The 20,561-nt window shown below is 40.8% G+C and overlaps 1 protein-coding gene across 1 annotated transcript in view; it reads left to right on the top strand.

The window, feature by feature from the left end:
- rims1a (regulating synaptic membrane exocytosis 1a) overlaps window positions 1-20,561 on the top strand; it is a 154,411-nt gene that overhangs the window by 35,635 nt on the left and 98,215 nt on the right. Inside the window, exons 3-4 of the mRNA XM_078273541.1 lie at window positions 13,313-13,523; window positions 18,137-18,148. Of these exons, the coding sequence (XP_078129667.1) occupies window positions 13,313-13,523; window positions 18,137-18,148 (223 nt within the window). The remainder of the gene's footprint in view (window positions 1-13,312; window positions 13,524-18,136; window positions 18,149-20,561) is intronic.

Genomic DNA, 20,561 nt, shown 5'->3' with positions numbered 1-20,561 from the left:
GGCTCCTAATCCCATCCAGATGCCCCCCTGCTTTATGTAAGCAGGACTGGGGAAGGCCGAGCCAACGTTTGGCTTAAGCAGCAGTAATGGCGCTCAAGGACTGAAGGACTCAGCTATTTTATCTGGCTTGTTTTTTTGGACACATCTACTGTATGTCAAGCAGGGGGGCTTTAACTCTTTGGATTTGTTTAACTGAAACTTTAAGCTTTGATTAAAGGTTTCAGGCTCAGGGAGAGAGCGGTCCAAAACCATTTTGGGAAGCAATTGTGGAAATTGAAAGGAAGCTTTGCCTGCAGAAATAACTCGGCGGTCATTAGAGGTGATAATGAATGGAGACACTGAGGATTTTTGCTTCAAACCTGAGAATATCCTCATTAAAACGGAATATTTGCTGAGTATTGGTTAGTTGAAAGTATGCAGAGAGGAGCATCCTGTTTAGGATAAGCCTGGTGTTATTTTGAATTTTTATTATTGTCAACAAATGCCATGAGAAACCAGAAACAACAATTTAAAAGGGCTCACAAATAAAGCACAATAGAAACTCACTTTAACCTATTACAGGGATTTCCCTGCCATTATGAGGCTTACAATGAATGTAAAATCATCAAAACTAAGCATGAAAACTAACTAAATGACTTTCCTCAGATCTAATGACTGTATTTGGGCCCCTTGGACATCTTTGGTTTGTCTTCAAGCTTTTTGAGTGTTATGTATTTATTATCTGCTCTAGCTTTTCCAACGTTTTAGACACAGATATGGTAATAGTAATGGCCCAAAATGATGTGAAATTGCATATTTCATTGATTGAAAAACATCACCTTTTCTGCAATAAACATACAATTTCTCAAGAGCAACTACTGAAGGCGACACAAAGGATACAGCCAAAATTGTACTTTTTTATTCACTTTAAACATTGGATGAAGTGATTCTTTTCTTTAATACAGATGACGCTGAACTGAGAACTGAACCCCATAGCTAGCTAGCTAGCTAGCTAACTAGCCAGCCGGCTGGCAACTTAATGTTTCACTTTTCTCACAGCGTAGAAAAGCACAGCGCTCTCGCCAGAAGAGTGACAACATTGTTCGGCCATTTTCTGTAACCAGTGTATAGCATGAAAGCACGGTGGCCGGAATTAGCCAGCTAGCTAACTATTCAACAAGCTACCAAATAAGCTAGGTAACGTTATAATTGCTAACATGGTGGACTCATGGAAAAATACATACTAAAGATGTTTCTAAACTGAAAACGCACTTTTTTGCCCCGTTTGCATTTATTAAACCATTATTTGAAGTCTATTTTATTATATTTAAATACACAGCATGGTTTTTAATTATATTTTTAGGGGGGTGGGGGGACAACCCTCAGATGGGGTAGGTCCTGACCCCCCCTTGATCTTTGTTTATGCTTAGGTGACCACGGCACATTTGTGCTCTGGGGCGCATTGATAAATTAATCTGTCCCTGGCTAATATTTATGGCATGATGGTGTATGTGTGATTATCTCAAAATAAAATTCAGTGTGTGTATTCATGTTTAAATGTCACCAGTGCAATGGTGTACTATACGTATATGATTTGAATAGTTTTAATGGAGCTCTATGGCACAGAGGAATAAGATTTATCAGGATTTGACTACAATGACAATACTTTTTAGATTGTTGGTTTTGGTCTTTTCGTGGGATTTGTTACCAAAGATAAGCATAATACCAGCCTTAACCTTCAAGTGTGTGTGTGTGTGTGTGTGTGTGTGTGTGTACGTGTGTTTGTGTGTTTACAATATGTGTTTATTTGTCAGTCTCTGCACGGTCATGGATGAGTGGGTCAGGCGAGGCTCACGGATTGATTGAAGGGTTAACTTTAGTTCCTACAACAGCACACACACACACACACACACACACACACACACACACACACACACACACACACAGCGTGTTCATGCGACTAGGTAAAAAGGTCAGTGACCTATGAACATAATTTCCAAGCCTCCATTAAACTTTAATCATCAGTGAAATAGAAAAAAGAAGAAGAATATACCAGAAACACCATTGCTATTGCTTTATAGTGACATTTCCATTCAGTACATTTGTTTTGTCAAAAATGTGTACTTTTGGCTGCACAGCACACACAATTTAAAGTTAAAATCTTAACTTTATGCCAACAAGGGATATCCCTGCAAGGAAAATGGTTCTGTGTGCATGTGCGTGTGTGTGTGTTTGTGTGTGTCCTCTCCGTTTGTCCTTGCCAGGTAATGGTCCATGTGCTGTCCTGCTTTGAGTTACGATGCATTGTAGCATCTGTCACAGTGCTATATAGTCCAGAAGCTCCTCCCTGCCTCTCCGCCCCCCATCTACTCCTCTAACCTCCATCCTTTCCGACACATTCTCACTCCCAGCGCGTTGTTCAGGTGCCTCTGCCATTTGATACTGATGCAAAAAGTCTCTGTTAACGTCTAGCCCTTTGGTGTCATTTTGTCACCCACCCACCCACCCACCCACCCACCCACACACACACACACACACACACACACACAAAATCCAAACATGTAATATTCATGATTGTCCATGATTGCAGTTCCACAATGATACACACATCAATGATCAATGATCACAGAAGAACCGCACAGTTAGTTTGGTAAAAGATGGTGGGTGGAGTTATAAAATGTACGTTTCAGTGACCAACAGGTTCTTACTCCCATCTCGTAAAAGACTGATGCTTGGTCAGGTGCCTTTGTCGTTGTTATTGACGCTAAAAGTCTCCTTTAGCGTCATGTAACACGCTTTAACTAAACACGCTTGGTCGGGACTATTGGCGTCCCTTTTGATGCAGTTATGTTAAGGTAAAGGTCGTGGGTGGGCTTACGTTTCCGTGAGTCGTGGGAATAACGGGACGGTTGGGTTTAGGAAAAGGTTGTGGGTGGGCTCACGTTTCTCTGACACGCGGGAATAACGGGACGGTTGGGTTTAGGAAAAGGTCGTGGGTGGGCTTACGTTTCCGTGACACGCTGGGATAACGGGACGTTTAAAGAAGAAAATGACTTTAGGAAACGTGTCAAGTGGGACACGAACCCCGGTCTCCTGGGTGAAAGTCCTGTGTTTGACCCATCCACCACCCCAGCCACCCTCCTTACGCGGAATTTCAGCCTTACATACTACTCACTAAACCCCGTGTAGCTGCCTGCTCTCCCCGGTACGTTATACAAACACGCTGAAGGACGCCTTTTGCGTTGCTTCAGACGCTGACAGCCACTGTCCAAACGTCCTTATTTTACGAGTTCGGAGTGAGAACGGGTTGCAGTGACACGCGGGAGAAGAACGGGATACGAACCCCGGTCTCCTGAGTGAAAGTCAGGACCCATCCACCACCCTAACCTGATCAAACATTCTTGCTACTGGCCGTGTGGCTAAAGCCTGATATATAGTATATTCTTCCTCTGTGTCATAGAGCTTTATTGTTTTCCAAATACTGTTAAAAACACCAATGAGCCACACTGCACTGGGTGACATGTTACTTTATTACCATGAAAACACACACACTATTTTTTTCTTGACTCAATGCTGCTGCCGGAATTACACATTGGAGCACCAAATGTGTATTAATACGCAGCAGAAAATAGTCCCCAACAAATACACTATTTCCTCCTGTTTGCTACAAACTACAGTGCCCAGCTGTTTTAGGAATAACTGAGTCTTTAAAAAAGAAAAAAAAAAGATTGATGTCTTCGGTAGGAACCAATGGGCTTAGGGTCCACGGTAATAGCCTTTTATTTTGTTGACTAAATACAGTATATATAATAACACCAGCCTTGTAGAAGCAGTTTTCAGTATCTGAAAACATAAAGACACATCACTTCACTAAAAAAAACAAAAAAGAAACTGAAAAAGTAATGTCACTCCACTGACAGATTTGTTTGCTCTCTTTAAGAAACATTACATTTAAAGACTCCACTGTGTGTGATACATGGCTTGTTAAGATGGATATTTTGCAGTTCAGATGCAGATTAATTTGCATATTCACAATAACATATCGTCTGTCTTGGCAATTTAATATCATTGTTTAAAAGCACTATTTCTCTGAAAAGTACACAGATCATTGTACTTAATGAAAAGGACCACTTTCAAAATAACATCATAATAAGTTATTCGCTTGGAAATGTTTACACTTCCATTAGAAAAACTACTATTTTTATGTCTCAGGCTTAACGAGGGAACTTTTTTGCAGTGTGTATCTCGTTTTTGTAATCCAATTTAATTTACATTCTCATGGACAAAGCTTACGTATGTGTGTGGAGTCAGAGTGCACACACACACACACACACACACACACACACACACACACACACAGAGTTTAATTTTTCTGTTCAAGAGTAAAGATATTAAACATTAAGATGGTGAAAGTGGAGTGAGTTTTGAGTTTGTGTATGTGTGTTTTCATAGGAAAGTGAGGCTTTTATGCTCACTTTGCTTTAACCTTGTGTCTCATTACATTTGAATATGGATATTTACCTGCATTTCCTTAATGAGCTCGCTCTCGGTTTCTCCGTCACACTGTACATTTCTCTCTGATCTCTCCATGTCTTTCTGCCTCTCCTTCCTCCTCCCATGGCTCTATCCTCGTCCCTCTCTCCTCCTTATAATGATCTGCCAACTCCCTCCACACATTTCCCGACACTGCTATTTGATGTGATAAAGATTTTTTCCCCCCCACCTGCAAGAGAGAATTTGATGGCTTGTTGTGGTTGACTGATTTGCCGAGACGTAGTTGATGTATTTCCTGCTCCTGTTCTCAGTGTTTGTTTCTACAGTATGGCCTACCTTGACACATTCATTGCAAAACACACACACATACACACACAGGGAAACACACCACATTTATTTTATGTTAGATTGTCCGTTTCCTTCCTGGTTTCTGTTCACTGAAGAGAACATAGACGCCAAATGATACATATCTACAGTAGATTGTTGCCTCTGGTACTCTGTTTATATGTTAAGTGATAATAGGCTAACAGTTAGCATGTGTTGAGGAAATCATTTCACATAATATACTTGTGAGTGACAGTATAACTTACCGTGAAATATCTATTCTTTATTGGTATCCTAACAACGACACTACGAAACAGCAGAGACTAGAAATGATGAATGAAAGATTGCAGATGGGTAAGATATGATAAGATACACCTTTATTGATCTGGCTCAGGCTCAGATGATTATTATAAGTGTCTGACAACATTATGGAAAGGATTTCTAAGGAGGTTGACCTTTCTGTTAAAGAGTAGGATTCTTTTTTTAAACAAATACATCCGTGAAATTGCGTTCGCTAAACCCACCAGACTCCATGTAAATAAACAGTCGTTTTAGCATAGTAAAATACACTCCATTCAAAGTCGACAGAAACAAAATAAAACTATGAAAAGCCGTTATGGGTTGTCTTTCCACTTTTCCAACTATCACAACTCTAGTTTTGGTTGAAATAAACACATAGTTTACCGATTTACATGTGAAAATATGTTGGCTCTATACACGCTAAAAGTATTGCTTTTTTAAATGGAGTCTGGTGGGTTTAGCGCTAGCGACTTCAAAGCTGTTTCTGGTTAAACAGAAAGGTCTCAAAGAGGTTTAAAAAAGATCTATCGCTGAAGGGATCCTTTCCATAATTTTGTCAGACACAGAATATTAAGCTGAGCCTGTCAGTGGCAAAACAAGCACTTTTGTGAAGGTAAATACAAGCTGGACAATTGTCCTATTAATTTACATTGTAGCTTGTTTCGCTGCTGCCGACTGCAGCGATCTCGCTTAATACTGGACCAATGTCAAAGATTGTTGTTCCCATCAGTCACTTCGACATAAACACATAGGAAAATAGGGTCCAGGTTGAAAAAAAAAAACGGTAGTTACCCTTTAAACCCGAGTTCTACTTAACCTTTTTAACCACGTGTTCGCCACGCATTAGACAACCTCGCAGCGTTTAATTTCTGATGACACGCACAACCAACGGACCAAACAGATACGCCAGGCAGCTGTCATGCGTTGCCTACGCCTAGCTACAAGCAAGTATATCTCCTGCTTTACAGTTTTGTCTCAGTAGGCATCTGTGCTTTTGTACTTTTCACTTTCTTAGGGGTTGCAAATAGACCGAACATACAGTACATTCAAAAAAATGGTGGTAAAAGGGTGGAATGGTGCCACGAGGTAATAGAAATAGAAACATAGAATAGAAAGAAGAAAAAAAAACACAGAAAGATGTAACAGACATCGGAATGGGAAGGTAGTTTTGGAAATAATCCAAAAACACGATGATCCCAATAACAGAATGCCAATAAGGACAGAGGGAAATGAGATTTAAGGATGAAGGAATGCACTCTATGTCCCTCTGTGCATTTAATATTGAGTGTATAGTTACAGCCAGCCATGGATTTATTAGGCCTAATACCAATAGAAGCTATTTTGGATTAAAGCCACCTAGCATCAACAAAAATGCCTCTCAAGTAACAAAGAAGACACCAATAATCATAATCAAAAAACCAAACACAGCCCCTCATATTGATGTTGAATCCGGCCAATATCGTCAGATTCAATTCAGTTTTAAAGGCGTGCATGAACAATCTATGTAGTATTGATAATTAAACATATAATCGATCACACTGGCTCTTTTTACTAGCCCATACGGTACATTGGTGCAACTCTATTGGGCTATGAACGGAGCCAGGGGTTGGGACCGACACAGCAAGAGCCGTGGATCAGGAAGTAAATCCTGCGGTGCTGCAGCAGCAGGTCACCTCTCTGTGGCCTTTGGCTATCGCTCCCAGGAAGTGTGTGTGTGTGTGTGTGTGTGCGTGTGTGTGTGTGTGTGTGTGTGTGTGTGTGTGCATGTGTGTGTGTGTGTGTGTGTGTGTGTGTGTGTGTGTGTGTGTGTGCACACTTAAGATTATCAGCAGTGGGTTTGCATGAGTGTGTGTTAGTTTATGTGCAAATGTGTATGCTGTTTTGTGTAGAAATTACAAAGGAAGCGATGGGGTGAGATGTGTGTGTGTGTGTGTGTGTGTGTGTGTGTGTGTGTGTGTGTGTGTGTGTGCGTGCATGTGTGCAGGTGTTAACATTTCCAGGGGCAGGATAGTATTTCACCCACTGGGTCCTTGGAGTCAATGAAGGCTTTTCTTTAGGGTGTATTTAGAGAAACAGTTTGTCCTGTTACACACTAAGGAGTAAGGAGCAACGCTGTGTTTTCCCTATCAAAAGACTGGATGTTGGACTTCCTTTTCTCAGGCCTCTACTGTTGGGATTTGTAGTTTTTTTTTAAAAGCTGGGCTGATGGGAGAAGAAGCTACACCGCTGACTCCTAGTCTGTAAGTAGGCTATACTGTTGCAGCCACAGCAAATGCTATGAACTGCTTTAGATGTCATAGCAGGTGAAATGCTCTTTATTGCTTTGAGCAGATTGAATGTGAGGATGTCAAAGCTCACTTTAAACGTGTAGTCCAGCATAGCTCAGATAACTCCTCTTAACATGTATGAATCAGTGTTTTCTTCAGTGTTCTGTAGTTCAGATATGGAGGTCAAGAGTATTTCTGTGCTTGTATGTCTATTTTCTGCCTTTGTTATTTATGATTTGACTCATTTGATTCATATGAATACCGTCCTCACTAATCCGTCCTTGTAATCTTGAAAATGTTTGCATGACTTCCATGTTATAGATTTGGGGAAAGGGCAAATATTTTAACCTTTGTGTTGTCTTCCTTTCGACCATGAACTTCACTTTTTTTTATTTTATTTCAGTATTTATCTCGAACAATCAACAATGTTGCAAAACAAAACTAAAAATTAAAACCACAAAATGAAAACACAAAAAATCTGAATATACCAAAGACCAAAAAAAAAAAGAAAAAAAAAGGATAAGTTCGAGAAGGAGCATATTATTACAAAAACAAATAGATATGCAAATACAGCATACAATCTTTCAGGTCTTACAATAACTTACAACAATATACAACAATACCTTTACATTACAATTCTATTCCTATGTTTCGGTCTATTCCTTTCTGTATTGGTCAAGTAATGATTTCTTGACTCTATTTTTGAACTGAATGATATTATGGCTCTGTTTGATTTCATTGTTCAGTCCATTCCATAAGGACGACCCACAAACTGGGTGTTCCAGTACCTAGGTAAGGACTACTAGCCAGTCAGAAGTGACGCACGTTCGTCACGGAAGTAAAGGCTGGACTACAATAGAGCTGTTTGGAGCAGTTTGTGAACAGTGTTTTCTGTTTGAGATGGTAAGTCCCTTTGGGGTGGACTTTGGGATTTTTCACTTTGTAAACCTATTACATGCACAAAAAGATATACTGTAAAAGCATAATATGAGCACTTTAACCTGCTCAGATAAAAGGTGGGATAACTTCACATGTAGCCTGCCTAGGTCAAATAAAAACGTACATATACAGTATATCTCCTCTCCTCCTGTGATTATCAGCCCATCACTCTCTTGTCCTCTTTGGTCTGTTTCCCCTTTATTTGCTCTCTGCTCAATCTCCACAGTGTGAAATCCAGTTAATCAACACACTGTAACGCCTAAATAAAACCAATACTCTTCCCCTCCCTCTCTCATATCGATTTGAAGAGTTTTCGTGTCTGCAAAGCAGCCTGAAACAATAGATGACACAAAAAGTTGATTGTTGCGAAACACACAGACAGTACTGAGAACAGTGATATCGACTGGACTTAATGCAACCATTGTCTCCTTCACTCTCTGGTTTTTGTTCACTTTTCCTCCCCTTTATTTAATCATGTATTTATTTATTTAATTATTTATTTATTTATTTATTTCCAATCAAAAACTCTCACCATTCTTTTCTAGTTTAGAAAAAAAAGTCCGTTGAAATACGGGCTAATGTACTGTGTTAATATGAAGGAAGTTTCTGTAATGATAATATAATATAATGATTTTAGATTTTTGGATTGTCAATGTCAATGTCAAATTTATTTATATAGCACATTAAAACAACTGTGGTTGACCAATGTGCTGAACCAGACAGAATATCTAATACAAAACTGAACAGGTAAAATACATTGTTACAAATAACATGAAACGACAAAACAGTAAAAGACATCTGACGCCCAGACTCAGTCAGGACCAAAGGCCAGAGTAAAAAGGTGTGTCTTAAGCAGAGACTTCAAAGTATATATAGTCTTCGCCTCTCGAATATACAATGGGAGGTCTATTCCAGAGGATGGGAGCACCCACCGCAAAAGCTTGATCCCCTTTTTAGCCTAGCTTTTGGGACATCCAAAAGTAAGTGGTTGGTTGACCTCAGGTTGGTTGACTTGGTGAACAGCGACAGTGACGGACTGGCCATCTGGAATTTGGGCAAATGCCAGAAGGGCCGCCCCCCTATGAACCCTAATGGGCCACTACTGATAATTTGTCTTTGGTTGATTTGTTTTATGCATGCAGCCACAAATATTCAAAATTGTACTGCAGCGAGGTTTGTGGATAGATTCACTCGGAAGGCAGAATTCATAATTTCCAAGCTAGGTTGTTGACAAAAATAGGGCTGGTGTGTTGCAAATGCCAGGGCCATTTTTTGATCCTAGTCCGTCACTGAATAGCAATGTAAACGTTCAGCCAGATACAAAGGGGCCAAACCATTTCTAGCCTTGCAGACAAGTAATAAGATCTTAAAATAATCGATCCTGAAACATCCAGGAAGCCAATGAAGAGAGGCCAAGACAGGTGTTATATGTTCCTGTTTTCTTGTACCGGCTGCATTTTGTACTATAGCTGCAGCCGATTTAGGAATGACTGATCGATCCCCAAGTATAGAGAGTTGCAGTTGCCTAACCGAGAAGTAATAAAAGCATGAATAACTTTTTAGGAGAAAGACAGGCCTTCACCTTTGCCAACAGTCTCAACAAGAAAAAGCTGGATTTGACCACTAGGCTAATTTGCTCATCAAATTTGAACGAACTATCAAAGATAACACAGAGACTCTTGACAAATGGTCGACTATAAGAGGCAACTAACAGAAATGTCCGTTTAAAGGTACAGAGGATATACTGTAACTCTACAGAATTTTTCCGTTTTTGGATTAACAGAAATGTCAGGATACGTAAACAAACTGGGAACTATATTCTCGGAAGGCGAAGCACTGATACTTGGGCGGAGTGATTAGCGCAACACCTGAAAAGCACCGTTGTTGCTCTCTGCTCCTCACCACGGGGGCTTCTCAGGTGCTGCGAGCAAATCACTCTGCCCAAGTAGCAGAAGTAGCAGTGCTTCGCCTTCTGAGAATATAGTTCCCAGTTTGTATACGGTTAGAAGATGGCTGTGTCTCATGTGACCTTGTTATTTGTACACGCTGTGACAAATCACAACATGTAAATAGGAAAATGTTGGCGTTATGTTGTCACTTATTGGGAGCAGTAGGCTAGTTGGAGCCGGTTACCTCCAGGATCTGTGCTAAGCTAGGCTAGCGGTGGGGGCGTCGGACAGAGTTACGACACGCACGGAGATGAGAAGGATATGTATGGACTTATCTAACTCTGGGGGATACGGGGAATAAGCTAAAGTCCCAATAAGTGGACGACTTCCTTTAGCGCCCACCCATCCACCCGACCTCCTCCCTACGGGGCCGGCCATGTTCGTATACAGCGGCAGTCAGTATTGTGAATACAGCAACAACAACAAAAAACTTAGAATGCTTATGAATTAGGGTACTTAACTTTTCGTAGTTTTTTTAATGAATGGTTCATGAGAACAGGCGTTTTTTTCCACGTTTTGCTTGCTTTTTTTCAACAATTTTGTCGCTTATTTAAATGTTTTTGGCACTTTTTTTCCACTACCACCAGAATATTCACCACTGGCACCAACTTATTCACACTAGTTTTACACTTATTTTGGGAATTCATGATCAATAAACCTCATTTATATGAAATTATCTATAATTTTTGTGTTAAAAAAAAGCAGAAATTATGAATGATTTTGACTAATAGTTATGATCAGGGGGAATGAAGGCAATGGAGAATCACAGATATGTCAACGTTTAGTCAGGATAATGCTATTAAATTGAATAAAACACCCAACATTCAATGAAAGTAGAGATCTGATCCTTAATTTTCACTTGTGAAGAGCATTTTATGTAACTATCCTTGTTATTTTGGGGCAATTTGGTTGAAAGAAACCCACATGTCTGATATACAAACTTTGAAAACGGCAGGAGCGTTAATTAATGCTTTTAGTTAATAAGCTGTCCCTATGTTTCCTCTGGCATCTTTAACACTTTTAACTAGTCGGGTGAGTGTTCGTTGGAATTGACTACATGGACTGGAAAGCTGCAAATGAATACCATTGGGATTGATAAAGTGTCTGAACTGAACCGTAATGACTTTCTCGATCCTCTGAGTTTTCATCTAGAGCCACCGGTAGCTCTAAGTTTGGTCGTTTGTTCCACTACTGTGATCCAGACTGAGATATCTCAATATCTTCACGATGGATTCAAACACAATTTTGTACATTGACATTTATGGTTTCCAGACAGTGTATTCTAAGGACTTTGGTGATCCCCTGACTTTTTCTCTATTGCCACCAACAGACTTGACATCTTTGATTCAGAGTGAAATATCTCAACACCTTTTGGATGGATTGTCATGAAGTTTGGCATTCATGTATTAACTTTACCGATCCGCTTACTGTTTTCATCTAATGCCATCATCTGTTCAGCATTTCTATGTGTCCAGTAGGCCTACTTTGGCACCAGCAAAACTAAAGACATTTCCATCAGCCTCAGCTTAGGGATTGCTCCGGTGCTGCCGGAAATTCTGCCGGATGTCACTTTTTTCACCTTCCACTTTCTTTGTGTTGGCGCTCTAAACTCCGGTGGATTTCTGAGGACTATGGTTAACTGCTCCTCAGATCTCTGCAGGGTAAATCCAGACAGCTAGCTAGACTATCTGTCCAATCTGAGTTTTCTGTTGCACGACTAAAACAACTTTTGAACGTACACACGTTCCTCCAAAACAAGTTCCTTCCCGAGGCTAGTGTTTTTCTCCCATCCCAGAACTCAAAGATATTCAGTTTACTGTCACAGAGGAGTGAAAAAATATTCCATGTTCCATCAAAACAAGTTCCTTCCGAGGCTATTTTGCAGTGGCTCCGTGGCTCTGTCTGGCGCTTTGCGCCGCCCAGGACGATTGTGATTGGTTTAAAGAAAAGCCAATAAACCAGAGCATCTTTTTCTCCCATCCCGGAATGCTGTGTGGACTAGCCAGACCCTCCTCCGCAGCGCTGTGGAGGAAGGTCTGGCAAAGCGAGACTAACCTGAGTTGTACTGTACTGTATTTGATGCTAATTACAATATATATGTTTAGCATGCTAACACTTTAAACCAAGATTGTGACCATAATATCCACTACCTGTCAAATATCAATATGTTATCATTTTTATGTGAGCATGTAAACAAGTGGCCATTAGCATTTACCTTAAATCATGGCTAAGCTACAGCCTCTTATGGACACTAGCATTCCAGATTACCAGGGATGGTAGACACGGAATCTACAGACTCAGAGTTTTCCGGAGATTTTAAATGATTTAAAATATATATATATAAATATGAAACTCAGAATTAACACATCTCCAGCCCAAGCATAAAAACAGTCTGCTAAATTCGGCAGATTTTCATTCTGTAGACGCATCAAAAAACACCCACAACCATTACTTTCTATGTAAGCTCACACAATGGCTGTGTGACAACTTGATGTGTGTCAACCCACGGTATGTTGCAACCCGTTAGGATACACCGCTGTCCTATTTCCAAGTGTTGACATGTGTCAATTTTTCAGAAAGGCAGTTATGTTAGCAAATGGGCTCCTGAGAACAGTACAGCTTCTGTACCTCGACTACTTTTGTCTGTTTTTATCTAGTTTTATACAGTCTATGGTTTTGATGCGTTCAATGGTTGGTGTCTGTATAATGCATTTGGATCATTTCATTGTCAAATGACCCCCATAAGACAATATGCTTTTGTCCCGATTCGATTCTTTCACGATACATGGGTGCCGATTCGATTTGTATTGCGATTTTTATTTACTGCAATTCTAGAAGTATTGCGATTGGATAGCATTCAGTAATGGGATTTTCTTTTCCTTCTTCCTACGTTTATGATGTATTTGCCCTCGGCGGTACCGTATAAACAGTAAATATTTAGGTGAATCATTGGTTAAAAAAAAAAAAGTCCTGCATGTATTTGCATTTCCATACTAATTCAGAACACTATGAACTTTCTAAGATGCTAAAGCATTCATGTTTTCATCCTGTTTCTTCCAGAGGTATCCAGCAGCAGTTGTCCAGCTACAGGGAGACGGTGATCCGGCAGGCCACAGTGGCAGCGGGCTCGGCCGTTCACCGGGACGACGCGCCAACCTGCGGCATCTGCCACAAGACCAAATTCGCAGATGGCTGCGGGAACCTGTGCTCGTACTGCCAGACCAAGTTCTGCGCCCGCTGTGGGGGGCGAGTGTCGCTGCGCTCCAACACGGTAAGAGAGATGTGGACCACAGGGTGTCAATGTAACATCTTCTCATGGCTGTTTACTCATACATATCCTGTGAAAATCACGTAAGGGTTAGCCTAATGCCCGACAAGGTGTAGATTGCCACGTAGGCTGTCAATGGACGACGGCAAGGCGTGAACCGCCCGACACGCAAGTCCATTAATACCTGACAATGGACACCTCGAAGGGCATGAACCCGCTTATACCATGGCTTATGCTATGCTAGCAAGATTCAAATTAAATAACTTGATGTACATTTGGCAATCAGTAAATATAAATTGACAGTACGTTTAACAACAAGATAAGCTAGCTTTCCAGCCATGCCATTGTCCCCAACATTTGGAGGATTCCCTCCATCAATGCTGTGATGACACGTTGCTCCAACATCTTCCATCGGTATTCTACTGGGTTGACATGTGATGACTGTGAAGGCCACAGCACATGATTCACATAATTTCCATACTCATCTAACCATTCAGTGGGCCACCGGGCTCTGTGGATAGGGGCATTGGAGACCACTCCTATCAGGATAGAAGTGTTTTATTATAGATAGGATCAAGTTGATCACTCAGACTAACAAAGATTTGCAGTGACTCTTCCCACTAAGGGGAAAAGTACTAATGGAGCCCCAAAACTGACAAACGGCAGTAAAAGACTAATCAAAAATATAACCGAATTAGGGTTGTCAATCGATTCAAATATATAATCGCGATTAATCGCATGATTGTCCATAGTTAACGCGCGATTAATCGCAAATTAATCACACAATTCTTATCTGTTCTAAATGTACTTTAAAATGGATATTTTTCAAGTTGTTAATGCTCAAGTGGTATCTGAGACTTGGACGTACTCCGCTGCTAACTGACTTCACATCGACAGTACATGCAAAATAACTTAAGTCTTGTGGATCTTGTGATTTAATGATCATTGATTTAGTTAAAAATAAATAAAAGTAATAAAGCCTGTTACTCAGAACGGAAAGTCTCTCTTTAGATTCAGTGTGTGGCTCTTAAAAGACTCTTTTATTTGTGATTCAGGATCAGGATCAGTGATATTCACTACCAACAATGTAAAGAACCCATGGACTTAAGTTTGTCTAAGCTGCCGAACCAAAAAACTAATCTTTTATGAAGACAAAAGTGGATACAGACGTGAGGAATCAGCAGGAATAATGAGGCAGAGGCCCAAGTCACAGAATGCTTGAGCGTTCTGTGAAATCCAAAAAATGTAGTGGCGTTAAAAAGGGGGGATTTGCGTTAACTCATTATTATCACGTTCATTTTGACAGCCCTAAACTGAATACATTAATAAATAATATTGACTGTTAACTAATTTAAATGGAGTGTTAGAAGGAATATAAAGCTTAATACTTTTCCTTTTAACCATTCCCTATTTCCTGCAAGCTATTATCTAACTTGTTCATTTAAACGTTATAACAGTTATGTCAAGTGGTTTGAACCAACTGTTGTATGAATTGTTCTTAATGAAAATATTATGTGTTGGGTCCTGTTTCCAGCAGTCTTCTACCTCAAAGATTTTTTGTTTGCGGGGCAGCATAAAGTTTATACCCATCATGGGATCCAACGCTGCACCAAAGCCATGCACAGCACATGCAGCTGTGTCCAATCAGGCTATAACAGGGCCTCAGGTGTTAGAACTCAGGTGGAGGTGATGAGCAATGGCACAAATGTGTGTCTTTATATGCTCTGGATGTGTGCTGATATTTACACACATCCTGTGTGTGTGTTACCACGTATTTTTTGTGTGTCTTCACCCATGTATGGGAATGTAATCCACGCCTGTATGCGTGTATTTGTGTGTGTGTGTGTGACCTAGGCAGGAGCTTGTAAAGGTTAATTGGGCATTAGACTGAGCTGTGGACGAAGGGGGTGGTCTCCCACTCTGTCCCAGTCTCCCAGGGGTCCGGAGGTGCCCTATACACACACAGCAGGGGGTAGGTGTGTGTGTGATTGGAACACACACACACACACACACACACACACACAGTACATCCTAATTAGTTACTACCTGACATGGGGAGAGTTCAGCTGTGGGGTCCTGGGTGGTGTGTTGGGGTGGGGGGCAGCTGCATTCAGTGGGAGAAGGTCTTTGAAAGGTGGATTTTGCACATGTTCACACACACACACACACACACACACACACACACACACACACACACACACACACACACACACACATGCATCTTCACATGCAAGGTTCTACTGTTAGACTTGTAACTTGGTGTATAGTTATTCCTTTATATGATACTTTTGTCATTGCGTAATGGTAGCAGTGTGTCTTCGCAGTGTTCATCATGTTACTTTTCTCGTGTAGAGGAGTAAGAAGGGAAATTGCGATAAATAATGATGAGAAAAAATTATTAAAGGTAAATAATACAGTTTGGAAATTTGACACTGACACTTTACAAAACAAATGGTTTGTCCAAGCACTTAAAAGAACAGTTTAACATTTCATGAAATATACTCATTTGCCTGATACCGCTCTCATGTGTGCGGAGCTGGAGCCAATTAGCCTAGCTCAGCTTTGGGTGCAGGGGGAAACAGCCAGCCTGGCTCTCTTAAAGTTCAAACATAAACCTACTGTAGATGGTAAAATAAACTTAAGTTTGGTAAGAAATTGTTTTAACATTTCTGTTTGTGTACGTGTTAAATCATGAGCTATCAACGTGCTAGGTGTATTTTTTAAGTTAGGACAGAGCTAGCTGTTTCCCCCTGCTTTAAGTCGCTGTGCTAAGCTAGTCTATTTGCCGCACTCTCGCTCTGCTTTGTTAAACATGATAGAAAGTGTTAATTAGTGAGCTTTACAGGTTTTGGTTGGCATATTTGTGAACTTTAGAGAGAAACAGGCTAGCTGTTGACCCCTGTTTCCAATCTCTCGCTAAGCTAGGCTAATCGCCACCTGGCTCATGCCGCGTACTTAAAACATGAAAGTGGTATCAATCTTCTCATCCTGCTCTTCGAAAGAAAGCATACAAACACATTTCCAAAAATGCTGAAACATTCTTTAAAAAATAACATTGTGTTTTCTTGCCAAGCGACTGCTTGCTGTTGAGTGAATAATAGCTGTCCACTCTTTGGGGGCTTTCACACCTGAAAGTCCGTACCAAGGTCCAGACCAAGGTTAATGTTTTTGTTAAATTGTATACATTTGATCCGGTAAGTTTTGGTTTCACACTGCAGTTATGTAAGCGCACTAAAGAACTACACGTGACAAAGCTACGTCCTGTTGTCATCACACACGTGAGCTGCGTCTCACAATACTTGTAACTGATTGGTTTGTAGACGGGCTTCCCGTTCCTCTTGTATCCTCCCTCATGCTGTCGGAGGTTTTTCCAGCTGACCGCAGCTCTTATGTTTTGTTACATTGTTGAGAAGCAAGACACTGAAACTTTACTTGGGTTTTGAGGAGCTGTAGCATTAATTCAGAGACAAACTGAAACCTACACTGTACATTTAACCACTTAATTGGTAAACTGCTGATTTATTCTCCGCTCTGAGCGCATTCACCGTCACACTCTCTCACATGTAGCCTACACACTAAGCACTGAGCTACTTCCCTGGTCTTGTAACATGAAGAGAGCCTGCAAGAGCTTCCTTATTTGGTCCGAAAGTCCGAACCATCCAAAAAATGCTTTCACACTAGAAACGAACCGGACCATGGTTCAGTTTGATCCGGACCGCGACTACGTCTTTTGGTTTCACACCTGTAATTTTGGTTCGGATCAAACTTAGAAGTCTGAAAGTCCGTACCAAACGAAGTAGGTGTAAAAGCCCCCTTAGTAGCAAAGGCGGATGTGGTGTGAAGTGTTATACAAGAACAAAAAGTCTTAGGGTGGATGGTTCTCAGTACAAAGTGTGTGACTTTGACACCAGAGACTGTGATTTGCATCTGCTCTCCTACCAATAGTTAACAATAGTCAAGGCATTGTTTAACCATTTCAGCTTAAGGATACAATCTTGAAGTTGTCTATTTCGTTGTCTTTGGTGGCGCTTATGTTGATAAGCGGTAATTGCATGTGTGTCAGTTTCACTTGTTTTTGAAATTTCATTGTCTGTAGGGATCACTCTTTTCTTTGTTCGGCCATGTTAGCCATACTGTAAAAAACTTTATGCCGCTTTACAGACAAGTGAGTTGATGAGTGAGTATGTTGCGTTAGCGCCGCCTTCCCTCTCAGGTGGACCAATCACTGCTGGATGATGGAAAACGTATCACTGTGTGCCGCTTGAGATTTCACCATAGACACCCAGTTTGTAATACTATGAATGCTAGGGCTTAATCAGTGGGCCATAAGCTCAGTCACCATTGTGTTATATCATTCAGCAATAGATACTGACTAAACAGACATTTATGTAATTTAAAATCTTCAAGATTATTACTTTAAATCGGATATTTTAGAGTTGTGGCATATTCTTTTCTGTTCAGTAACTGTAACATTATTGGAAACTGAAATATCTTTGTATTACAGTATTTGTTACTGGTTGGGCTGTAGGATCATTGCCATGCTTTCAGATATCATCTTTGCTCACATTCTCCCTGTCTTTCTTTTCATTATACATGGATGGCTGGCTGGGCTGCAGGAGGACAAAGTGGTGAGTGCTGTGCTTTTTTTCTTTCTTTTTTGGACTACATAACTCTGCCTGCAACCTTAAAGACAATCCGTCTTAATGGCTTCAGACAGTATGTATGTAAGGGTGTATGCAGGCTACCTATCAGTCATCCTATGTGTCTATTATTATCACAAGTGGTGCAAGATGTATCAGTAGAAGCAGTAGTAGTAGTAAGAGTAACTAGGAGCCTTAGTGGTCGAAGATGTCACGCAGCATGTATTATCATTTAATAAAAATATACTTTAATCATCAACGTATACAATGATCTCCCGGACTAAACTACATCATCTCGCGACTAGATTAAAACAATCCATTCATCCATTGTTTTTCCATACCATACTCAAGTCAGTTCAAGTTAATTTTATTGTCAGTATGTGTCAAATGTGGGTGTTGAGCTTCCTGAAAGCCTGGGGAATCAGTCAGGTAGAACAGGCTGACAGGAGGCTGAAGATGCTGTGTGAGCGGTAGCTGAGGTCACCCACAATGCTGATTGCTTTGTGGGTGAGGTGGGTTTGGTTTGGTAGACATCCAGGAGTGAGTGGAGTGGGACAGCATTGATCTGCCCAGCAGCCTTCACCATGCACTGCAGGGTCTTCCGGTTGGAGGCAGTGCAGCTCCCGTACCACACAGTTATGCAGCTGGACAGGATGCTCTCAATTGTAATTCCTATAGCATTAACCATGTATGCAGTAGGTCATATAGACAAACCAATACACTATAGACAATATTAGATTTTGCAAGTGAAAAATGTACCGTGTGGGTGAAAGTGGCTACACACCTATGCAATCATGAAGAGAAGGTGTAAACTCCATGGAGAAAAGCCAAGGTTAGGAATACGCTCAGTATACTGACAACATTTAAGATACTTAGTTAACAGATTTTTGCAGATTTGTTTTGCACCATGGGGTACACCTCACAGAAAGCTTGTTTAAAGGCATCTGCCTCCTGAACACTAATCCATACCTTTGATGTGAATGTTATATTATAACACAATTTAAATTCAAACAAGAAACACTGGCTAAATAAGTGGTGTATTTTTTTTCTCCATTCGTCAATGACGATTGCACTCACAATCTTTGACCGTCACAAATTAGCTTTGTAGCTAAAAGGGTCAAAAGTTTTGCTCAGCAGGAATTTGCCAAATTACTTTGTTATAATTAAAATAAAATAATTATTATAAAAAAGGGTCTGTGCGCCGGGCGCATGGTTCAAACGGGTTGTACTTAGTATCTCAATTAATTCATAGGTGTGTTTTGTGCGTAACATGCTATAAACCAATCATCAATGGGAGTGTCATCTCCCATTCCCTTTAAAAGCCAGGTGCGTTTGTACCTTGGTGCATTGCTATTATGATGGAGGATTTGCTAAGCAGGAAGGATACTATTATATAATACTATTTCACATTGGTCAATGTCGCGATCACTTTCCGCCGCCTCAAAATAGCAATACGCCAAGAATGCACCTGAACACACCTCCCTGTAAGACCAGCACGCCCGTGGATCACAGACAGGCGCAGGTGCATTTGCTATTTAAATGACGTGGGCGCTGGACAGGAAATTGACAACTGCGTCGGTCTTAAACTAGCAAAGACACTTGAACACCTGCGTCGGGCGTTTTCGCTGCGCTGGGTGCAAGATAAGGTCCTTTAACTCTCAGCAGGGAAGCCTATGAGCCACTATTCCTATGGAGGACAGTGGGTTGAAAAACCTGACTGGCCACCCTCTCTGCCCTGTGTCTTGGGGTTTGTGACACACAAGGGTAAAAATGGAACGAAATGATCCAGAACGGCGTTCCGGCACCTTCGATTAATAAGTAAATTTATGCAATTGGCCGTTTCATACATCAGTGTTTCCCGTTAGTTTAAAATAAAGCCAAATATCCATTCCAATGTTTCCCCTATTCATTCTCAGCAGTGCATCGCCGTAAGTCCGTGAACAGGGCAACTGTCTGTGGTGAGTTCACATGTCTGTAATAATAGCAGGACAGTTGCGTACTATCTGGTAAAGTCAGTTGAATAGGTGAAGATCACATTGTCGGTAGCCTACCGGTTACAAACGGGCTCGGTAGTTAACGACTGTGAGTAACATGCTAAAGATCTGATGTTTTTAGCTGTACTAGACAGAACATTTTCGGTTAAAATAGATTGGTGATGCTGTTCTGCCCTCATTGTTCTCTGTGAAGTCAGCTGGAAGTAAATGTAGCCCCGGTTTGTTTTATTCAGACTCTCTTTACATACAGTCTATGGTTGGACTCCGTTTAAAAAATAGCCTTTTACATGCTTGTCAGCAACTGGTCATCTGGCCTTGTGTGCTCTGATTAATTTGGCATGCTGTTAACACACCAGTCTGAGTTTTCAGTGTAGTGGATAAAGACTTTAAAGTAGTAAGAAACTTTA

This window comes from Sander vitreus, chromosome 17, assembly GCF_031162955.1.
Source record: "Sander vitreus isolate 19-12246 chromosome 17, sanVit1, whole genome shotgun sequence".
Lineage (NCBI taxonomy): Eukaryota > Metazoa > Chordata > Actinopteri > Perciformes > Percidae > Sander > Sander vitreus.
This window is presented reverse-complemented; position numbering and strand designations above follow the sequence as displayed.